The sequence below is a fragment of the Sceloporus undulatus genome, chromosome 1 (genome assembly GCF_019175285.1).
Source record: "Sceloporus undulatus isolate JIND9_A2432 ecotype Alabama chromosome 1, SceUnd_v1.1, whole genome shotgun sequence".
In the NCBI taxonomy this organism is placed as follows: domain Eukaryota; kingdom Metazoa; phylum Chordata; class Lepidosauria; order Squamata; family Phrynosomatidae; genus Sceloporus; species Sceloporus undulatus.
In genome coordinates, this window is record NC_056522.1 from 259,750,550 (window position 1) to 259,761,352 (window position 10,803).

The following is a 10,803-nucleotide window of genomic DNA, read 5'->3' on the forward strand; positions in this document are numbered from 1 at the left end:
GAGAGAGAAAAAGAAAATCTAGAATTGTGATCATGGAGATGTGGATTAGGTAGAGCTTAACAAACCATTCATTCCTATGGGGTTTGAAAAATAATTTTTTGCTGTTATTCATTATATTTGTGAAACACAACCTCATTTTGCTACTTGTGCTGCTTTTCAATGAATTTTATCTGGGGGGGGGGGACTGAAAGCACATAAGAGTGGCATAAAATATGAAAAGTTCCACTTAAAATGCTTCTAAAAGTGTAATTATTTTATTGATTGAGTGATTTCACTTGTACCATGCCTTTTCCCACAAATGAGATCCATTTTGGAACATATGGAAGTTCCAAGAAACCATTTCTCATGGGCCTTGGTGTGTCGGGCAGGGGAGTGGAATTGAGCCATCCTTAAGACTAGGCTGGAGAAGAGCTAATCCCCCTTTGAAATGATCAGGCAAAATTAGACTACTAAGATTCCTGTGTAGCTGAGCCACCTCAGAAATTTCAGTTACATGATCAAGCACATACAAATATGAAAAGCAGCAAAAACGATTTAGGTCAAGACTATTTGAGAAACCATATATCCCCATACGAAATAGCTAGAGCCCTAAGATCCTCAGGAGAAGGCTTTCTCTTGGTCTGGCCACCATGCCAGACTCACCTGGTGAGGACATGAGAGAGAGCCTTCTCAGTGGCTGCTCCCACCCTGTGGAACTCCTTTCCATGGGAGGCTAGGTTGGCCCCCTCCCTACTGGCCTTTCACCAGCAAGCAAAAACATTTTTATTCAAGTAAGCTTTTTAAAATCATGCAAGCCTGGTTTTATTGGGCAAGGGGGTTGGTTTAAATTATGTTTTTAATTTATGTATGTTTCAAATTTTAACCTTCTAGTGTTTTAATTAGATTATTTTAATTGTTTTTAAACATATTGTTTCAGTGTGTTCTATATTGTGAGCTGCCTTGGGTCCCTTTTTGGGAGAAGGGCAGGATAGAAATTAAATCAGTCAATCAATCAATTAAAATGAGGGTAGTCAACAACAATTTGTACAAAGCAACTTGGGCATTATTATCTGAATGTTGGCAGTCTTCAAGGGGATGGAGTTCCCCCCCCCCCAAGCATATTCCATCCAATATGGATAAAATATGGTAAAAGTTATAAGTAGGATATAGACAAGTCAGAGTAAGTTCAGAGAAGGGCAACGGGAATAATAAGAGCTATGGAGAAAAAAAAAAAACACAGAGAAGAGATTGAAGGAGCAGGGCATGTTCAGTCTAAGTAAAAAGAATACTTAGGAGTGACATGACTGCATTCTTTAAATACCTAAACTACTCTCCCATTGCTCACAGCAAACCCAATATTGCAGGCAACAATTATGTTTCAGATGCTTGGTGTCAATTGTAGATTTGTAGGTGCTCAGAGGCTAGGCTAAACTAGTTGCATGATGTTAGACTTAGACTGGCAGTATCACAGTCATTGCAGAGAAGATGTCCATAGGCATGTAAAGAGCTTCAGTCATCTGTGACTTCACTTCTTTATTTACAAAGTTCTAAACTACTTTTCTGGACTTAAAGCAATGTGAAAACAATGAATAGATATAATACAATATTATAATCTAATATTTTGTAATAATGATAATACTTGGATAATACAATATAAACATAATATAAAGTAAAATGATCATATTAAATGCACAATAGATTATTAATATGATTTTTAAAATTGGGTGCTTTCAAGTTGTTTCTGTCTCATGGCAACCCTAAGATGAACCTATCATGGAGTTTTCTTGGCAAGATTTGTTCAGAGGGGGGTTGTTTTTGCCTTCTTCTGAAGCTGAGAGAATGTGACTTGCCCAAGGTCACCCAGAGGGTTTCCATGGCTGAGCAGAGATTCAAACCCTTGTCTCCAGAGTCAGAGTCTAATACTCAAAGGACTACACCATGCTGATTGTCATCTCAGATGCAGAACAGAGCCTGTTTTGCTGCTGGAAGGAAGCCGCAGCCGCTAAACTGTGCAGCTTCCTATCGGCAGAAAAAGAACCCACAAAAAGCTGGTTCTTTTAAAGCTGTGGTGGTGGCATAACGAGTATGCAACTGTCTCACTGGTTACGTAAGCGCCACACGGCGCTGTGTGGACGCTGTGCAGTGCTTATGTAACAATGGCAGCGCCCATGTATACAGGGTGCCATCATTGTTACACCCTCATCACGTGCTAGGGTTGCAGGGCATGTGGGCGCTCCGCCCCCAGGAAACCCTAGCACGTGACGAGGGCATCACAAAGGGCCCATATATACCGGGCCTCATAATACCAATATAAAATCACCATTACTAAAATATATTCCACTAATAATTCACATTGAGATGTAACAAATGAAAAAATCCCTATGACTATTTGTACAACATTAACACAAATGTATGCATTTTTGGAAGGGAGGGTGTGGGACAATTAAATGAGGAGGAGGAGGAATTGAATTCAGGGCTGGATGATGTTATACATATACAACTCACAAAAGCAGCCTGACCATTGACACACAGCCCCTTCTGTCGTCTGGCAGTTGCAGTTTGAAACATATCCCTCCACAGAGAAAGAGGCAAAAGGTATTGCAAATCAACTGACTGTAAGCCTGGCAGATAAGCCATAAAACCTTTCCACTGGATAGATACCAGACCTACTTTCAGAATCATCTGGCCATAAAAGAAGAAAAACATGGCAGCATAACACTTGGTGAGTCCAACATAGCACAGTCAGCCCTCCCTATCCACAGATTCAACCATCCATGGCTTGAAAATATTGTTTTTAAATTATATATATATTCCAAAAATCAGATCCTGATTTTACCATTTTATAGAAAGGACACCATTTTACAGTGTCATTGTATTTAATGGGACTTGAGCATCCATGGATTTTGCTGTCCATGGTGGGTCCTGGAACCAAACCCGTTGGATGCAGTTAGAATATACTTGTGTGCATCCAGTGTAGAAACATAGCCATTGTATCTGTTCTATTCAAACTCATTCTGGAAAAGAAAGGGGGGGGGTGTTGTTTGAACAGAAGCTGATGAAAATGAACTGTCAGACCCAAAAGTCAAGACAGTATTGCAAAATGAATAGAATCAAACAACCTGATCACCAGTTCATGTTTGATCATTGGAAAAGCGGTATATAAATAAAGTTTTATTTATTATTATTATTATGTTTATGTTTATCATGCCATGGAGGGCAACTTTTGGTATTAGTAGGGAGCCAGTGTTGCACTACAACTCTGGAGAACAGGATTCAAATCCTGTCTCAGTCATGTAAGCTCACACTCTTTCAGCCTCAGAGAATGGCAATGGCAAACCCCCTCTGAAGAAATTTGCCAAGAAAACTCCATGATATAGGGTCGCCTTAGGGTCACCATAAGTCAGAAATGACTTGAAGGCACACTACAACAACAGGAAGCCAGTTTAGTCTTATGTGGTATACACAGCCACTCTTAGCTGGAAGCAGCTAAGCTGCCCCATCAAATGTATAATGCAGTGTATAATGCAGTGTAATGATGGTGGTGATGAAATAGGAAAAAAAATAGCAGTAAGACTATGGAATATACATGTTGCCGTTTAGCACTGGCTGTTACAAAGGAGCTTGAGAGCCACTCTGAGAAATGAATGTTTGTGTTGTTGTTTTTTAAATTAAGTCCTTCTATAATTTTATGGGTCAGTGCAACTGAGAGTACATACTGTTTGTTTTGAATCCAAAGTATGTGCCCAAAAGGAACTATTTAGTCTAAATTCTTTTAGCCACTCTGTTCTCAAGGAAACAAGAACAAAGAGATAAGTCATAGTTGTTTTCTTACCCCTCTTGGAATCCACTTCATAGGTAAACTTAACAGAAATATTGATTGTGTTTTGCAAGAATTATGCAACATGGCTCAGACGTAGTTGGGTTGAACACCACAAGCATCCTTCTATATATAACAAACCATAGCTCATGAAAAGCACATCCATTGCCTGTTGCTATCTGATACGCAATAGACCACCATCTCCACCGTAATAGGCCACCATCTCCACCATGAAGCTGACAGTTGTCTTTCTGTTAGTCACCCTGATGATGGGCTGTTATTCAGGTGAGTTGCTTGCTACGTTACACATGGAAATATTACTAGATCATTGCTGGTGGGGAAATAGATTTACACTTACATACATACATTTCACATCATGGTAATTGGTACTTGCCATAAGCCAAGATTTTGAATGGGAGATGGAACTACAATGAAGTAGCTACGATCCATGTCCCTTTCTGACCCCGCCCCCCAAAAACCCCTACCTTAAAAGCCAAGCAGCCACACCAAGTGAAGAAGTGCTATGGCACTGACAAGTTGGGTATTGATGGATGGTGCAGCCATGCCTCTCTGGCACCATCAAGCTGTGGTACAAGAAGGAGAAGTGCACAGCTGTCAAAACTACTTGTTACATTGGCCTCACTAGCAATTGGGGGCTGGACACATCATCCTTCAGCATCCCACTTAACAGTTCTGCAGAATTCCTTTCCTTGCTATAGCTGGCTGGCTTTTAAGATGGATTTTGAAGGGCATTTGCAATCATGGCAATGGTACCATGATCATAAATGTGAACAGCAGCATTTACAAGGTTGTAGGTTTAGCTGACAACATTGTAAATACTGAACAGAAAGCCAGCTATGTCTCCAAATATTTCATGCCATGTTTGTTAGTCATTAAGCCCGATCCTACTGACATTAGTGTGCAAGAGGAATGAGAAGCTACTATCCAAGTGCCAGAGTACGTCTAATTCCACAAATCAAACAATGAATCCAAAGTAAGGCTGCAGGGAAGAAGATCAATTTTATGTGAAATGAATAAACTGTGGAAAAATTTTGAACAGGAAATGGAAGCCTTCTCTGTGATTAACATATATAGCCCAAGATCTATTTTGCCTGAGTAATGTAAGTATGTGAGTTACCTTCAATACTGTTTTCTGGGCAAACGTTTGTAGGATGCAAAACAGACTTTCTCCAAATCTCTACTACAATTAGATTCCAGCCAGTTTTAGATGAAATACTAGATTTTTAAAAAGGTGATTTTCAAGCCGATGAAGGATGAAAGAGGACCTAAATATTCACTAATCCAGTTCATGGTCATGATGGCAAGTAGGAGAAAGATTGCCATTTGGGATGCAGGCATTTGTTCTACATATCCCCCCAGGGAGGAAGTGAAAAATGAGAATAAAATTATATTATCTATAAAGTTATCAAATTAATCTTTATGTAAATATTATAAATTAGAAATCTTTCCCTTACATATACATCTAACTTCTCTTGTAATTATACATATATATCAACAAGGTTTTTTAAAAAATCTACTCTCTGTGGTCCTTAGTTGCTGCAAAGACAAAAAGAAATGGGAAACAAATCCCCTTCTTTCCTGTGCCTTTATAATGTTGGTTAAGTTTGGAAAAAACTCAGGATACTTCCTCTGGATTTAAACAGGGCACTCACAACAAAAACAAATTAGAGGAGAAAACCTCAGGAGCCTCAAAACACACAAATGTTTGAAATAAAATGGATGGCTACAATCCAGTGCAAACTTTGTTGTTGTTAATTGCTGTCAAATTGGCTTCAGTTTTAGGGAACCATTTGAATGAGAGGTCTGTAAGTCACCCTGTCTCCAATAGCCCTGCTCAGGTCTTGCAACCTCAGGGCTGTAGCTTCCTTGATTAAATCCATCCCCCAATAATGTGGTCTTCCCCTTTCTCACTCCCTTCCATTTTATCAAGCATTATTGATCTGGGAATAATACTTTTTGAATTTAGTGGGATTTATGTGTGAGTAAATATGCATGCAGCAGCAGCAGCTGGTAGCTTCCATGTTTAGTGGGGAGATGGATTCATTCTGGGTTTTTGGTCTGAATTTTAAAAGAGATAACCAATGTGCTGAATCCAGTTTGGAGTAGGGTTCAGCACTGTGAATAATTTCTTTAAACATTCAGACCAGGGCAGGTCACATTATTTTTCTTTCTAATGAAAATAACTGCAACAGAAAAGAAATGATGTATCTGGTTGGACACCAAATGTCCAGCAAAGGAGAATGCAGGGCAATTTCTCTTTAAGAGCTGTTAATCCAAAGGTTCCCATCAAACATCTGGTGGTAGTTGGGAACTACAAGCAACAGGGGGTCTGTAGGGTTGTATGTAGTCCCTGAGGGTTTTGGAATCTGGTGAAAGAATGATGGCTTGCAACATCCTAAGGACAGTCTGTCTTCACTGCATGGTGTTCAATCTATAAAGAGCCTCCTTATGATATCACACACACAAGCTAGTGTGATCTAATGGTCTGAGTGCTGGAGAGTGCTTAGAGGGTTCAAATCCCTGTTAGACCCTGGAAAATGACTAGTTGCATACTCTCTGCCTCAGAGGTAGGCAATGGCAAATCCTCCCCGAACAAATCTTGTCAAGTTAACCCCAGCTTCACCTTAGGGTCGCCATAAGTTGAAAATGACTTGAAAACACACAACAATAACCTCTTATGTTGAACCCTTGCATTCTAGCTACTGCTGCTGAGGTTTGTCCTCTTCTGACTGACATCATCAACAAGTATCTTTTTGCCTCACATGACGAATATATTAAGGCAATTGAACCTTTTGCATCCACTGCCGATATGACTGAAGCTGCTTCACGGCTGAAGCAATGCACCCTTGAAGTTCCACAGCATTATCTACTGGCGAAAGGCGAATTGCTGGTAATTCTTTTCATACTCACCCACCCCCCACATATCATATGTTGGGCCAACATTTGCCCATTCAATGTCTGAGGATTTGCAGTTGTAGAATCTTAAAATGGGAAGAGTTTTGGGAAGTCAGCCAACCTTTTGCACAGTGCAGAAATCTAGCAATACGGCATTCCTAGCAGATGGGCATCCATCTTCTGTTCAAACTTCTCTAGCAAAGGAGATAATGTACTCCTCAGGCAGCTTCAGTTTTTTGGTCAAATAGCACTTACTATTAGGATGCTTTTCCTATTGATTAGCCAAAATCTCTTTCTCAGAGCTGTAGTTTCCAAGTATTCATTGAAGTCCTGAGCAACAGAGGAGCAATTCTGTCTTTCCTCTGTATGACTCTATTGAATACTACTTTCATGTTTCCTTTCTAACGTCTCTTCCATGGAGTAAAACACAGGACTCTGTTTTGGATTTGATTCATTAATTAGAAAATTTCTAAAACATCTTTCAGAACTTAAAACTCTCACAAGGGGGTGAACAAAAGTATAGAACAATGGTTCCCAAACTTTGGTCACCCAGTTGTTTTGGACTTCAAGTCCCAGAAGCTCTAGTGGGCTTGGCTAATAGTCAGGAATTTGGGGAGCTGAAGTCCAAAACACTTGGAGGACCAAAGATACATATGATAACCACTGAATCAGTGGGATTTACCTACATGTTGACTCATCATTCACTAATTGGGATTAATCAATAGGATTTCTGCTCTCATGTTACTCTTCAGTAAGGAAAATGTGCCAGGCTCTTGTATTAACTCAATGGCAGTATAAAGACCCCCACTGCTCTTTGAAACCAACAAAGCCAGACACACATTAATCTGCCAGTCTTGGGGGCCGTTGTTTAGATATGTTTAGCCCTTCATATTTCCAGTGTAAGCTGGTGGAAGGCATATATGTAATAACTACATTATTTATTTAATTCTTCCTTTAGCCAACAGTTCCAAAGTGGTTACTGCAATGTTAAATGTAACAATGAGAGTAAACTTAAAATAATGAAACAATAGAGTGTTTTTTTTAAAGGATGGAAAAATAATAGGATTGCAGAAAAGGCAACCATGAAAACAGAAAAAGCAATGAAAATAAAATTCATCAGATGAAAGTTCAGTAGAATAAAATTGTAGCTGGTACCCAAAGGTTAGTAAAGCAGGTATCCAAGAAAGTCTCAAAGAGACTATGTTTTGTAACAAAACCACTCAAAGTCCTCAGCCTGAATGGAGACAACTGAATGTGGTTTTATGTCCTCTCATGTTAAAATATTTTAAAACGTATATTCATTCCATCATGTTTGCAAAGCAAACATGTTTGTGAATTCTAGAAAGCTCCTATGTACAAAAGAACCAAAGATATTTTCACCCACCCTTTGAGTGAGGAAGTCACCATCCACCTCCATGGGCTGCCCCTCCATGAGACTGAGGTGGGGCAGTGTAGGGTCAAGCATTCTCCATACCAAAATGGAAGAAGCACATCTTATTCTTCAGAACAGCTTACTATAAATACATGTGCACAATTTACACAACAATACATTCATTGTGAAATATGACAGATCTATCACAGCTGGGATTTTATGCAGCCTTTCCCATTTACTGGCACAATAAAACTCATAAATATTTATTGGCATTCTTTGTTCTAGAAAAATATCATGGCAAAGTGTTCTGAGGCACCACAAATTCATCTGCCCTGAATTTTTGAAGACTCTGTGATGTGCATTTAAGCGGTTGTTGGATGTGATTCCTTCTCATCAATCTTCAGCCTGCAGAAATATAGAATGCTCTTTGCCCTCCTTTAAAGAATTACAATAATTCTATTAATCAAGATCTAGAACTTTCAAATGATGCCTGCATTTCACTTACTGATTTCTCAATAAATAAAAAACAAATCTTTGAGTTTTTTGTTTGAGTCTTTACCCCTTTGCATCAGCGAGATACAATAAATTATTGAAAATAGTTAACTTCCTCCAGTTTTAGTCAGAACTTGAAATATTATATTTTCAGATTCCAATTTCCAGAATGTCACAGTGGTAAGTGACCAGAAGCTTAAGAGATTCTTAAGTTCTCATTCAGAACAAAATAATTTTAAAATTCTGGATTTAGTTAGACTTTTGTTAAGGCTGTGGCCAAATCCATACCTGTAAAAATAATCCAGGTCCAATTCACAGTATTCTGCCCTTGTTTCACCCCCTTAATGCCACACCTACTTGTAATAAACCAAATTCAAACTGTGTTGATTGCCACACATTTCCCCTGCCCTAATTCAAATCAGTACAAAGTGGCTGTGTTCCCCTTCCCCATTTCCAGCAAGCACAAACCTATCAATAAATAGCCTATCTTATCTTTCTGTCAATGTCACAACCCACCTTGCACCCTCATCAGATGACTCTCCCACCCAAGCTCATTCTCTCCATCATGTTCCATGAGTAAGTGAGGGAATGTTAAATGTCTCCTAACATGCACAGGTTTATGCACCAAGATGCTGAGTGCTGTTAATATGGAAAACTAGATTATATATACAGTAGGACCTTGGTATCCACTGGAGTTTGGTTCCAGGACCCCCGGTGGATAGCAAAATCCATGGGTGCTCAAGACCCATTAAATGCAATGGCACAGTACAATAATGTCCCTTATATAAAATGGCAAAATCAATCTTTGTTTTTTGGAATTTATATGTTTTTAAATTATTTTCAAACTGTGGATGCTTGAATCTGTGGATAAAAAAAATCTGTGGATATGGAGGTGTGACTGTATGTGGGAAGCTGAACAAATTTTTATCAATCTTTATCAATGACTTGGATGAAAAAATAAGGGACATGCTTATCAAATTTGCAGATGACACCAAATTAGGAGGAGTAGCTAATGCCTCAGAAGACAGGATCAAAATTCTAAGTGACCTTAATAGATTAGAAAGCGGGACCAAATCTAACAAAATGAATTTCAACATGGAGAAATGTAAGGCACTGCTCTTAGGGAAGAAAAATGAAATGCATAGATATAGGATGGGGGACACCTGGCTTAAGGAGACTACATGTGAAAGGGATCTAAGAATACTAATAGACCATAAATTGAACATTAGTCAACTGTGATGCAGCAGTTAAAAAGGCCAATGCAAAGTAACTTAACAAGCAGGGCTCAGCTTGGGAGGGAGCAGTAGCCCCAAGGAGAAGGCATTAAATTTCCTTCTCTTTCTCCCTGTGGCTGCTGTTGCTGCCTTCCTGGCTGAGCAATAGTTTTTTTTTCCCCTCTTTCTCCTCAGGGCTGACCCCACCTCCCCGGCTGATCCCAGCCATGAGGGCAATGGTGAGGCTGTAGATCAGGTTATCCCCTCGCTGTTGATCTCATAGCTGGGTGCTTCATTTTGGCCAAAGTCTTTGGCTTCAGAGCCACTTCATGAATGGGACTCAGCCAGGAAGGGGGTGGCAGGCAAAAGAAGTAATGAACACATACACAAGCAAGGAGAGAATCTCACACATTGAATGTTTTAAAAATGGTGACAATATGCTTGCCCAAGGAAGGTTGCCCCCATCAATCTGTCCAAACCTCCAATTACCCTCTCCCTCATGCCATTCTGGGTTCATAGGACACACCTGTAAAAAAGCTGATTTTTCCAAAAACGGAGGAGCAAAAAGTGAGTTTTTAAAAATTGCATCAAAACCTAAAAGAAACAATTTCACTGTGAAAATGGTTGTATGTTGTGTATTTCAACAGCATGAGAGTCGAAGTCCAATTTGTGTCCTTGCTACCTACCAACTTTTCAGTGAAGCAGGATTTCTCTCTTGTTGCTTTAGCATCTCGCTGCACTGTGCTACTAGCATGTTGACTCCTTTTCTCTCTTCATGTCAAAGAGGGCCAGAAGTTGTACTAGACGCAGCAGCACTGTCACATCACTTTTCTTTATGATTAAAATAATTGCATCGGAAAGGAAATGACACAGCCATTTGGACACTAGAACATTCAACAAGGGAGCAGGAAAGACAACACTGGAACAGAGATAATTTTCTTACAGTAAGGCAGGCAGTTAGTCCATTTCAAAGTTTGGAAATGTTATTTTGAACTACAGCTCTCAGAATCCTC

General features: G+C 39.5%; 1 protein-coding gene across 1 annotated transcript in view; it reads right to left on the bottom strand.

Annotated features, from left to right (window-relative positions):
- The window catches only part of LOC121918981 (inner centromere protein-like), a 73,823-nt gene extending 63,302 nt beyond the window's left edge, over positions 1-10,521 (bottom strand). Inside the window, exon 1 of the mRNA XM_042445120.1 lies at positions 10,477-10,521. Within this exon, the coding sequence (XP_042301054.1) occupies positions 10,477-10,520 (44 nt within the window). The 5' untranslated portion in view covers position 10,521. The remainder of the gene's footprint in view (positions 1-10,476) is intronic.
- Between the last annotated feature and the right edge of the window lie 282 nt (positions 10,522-10,803).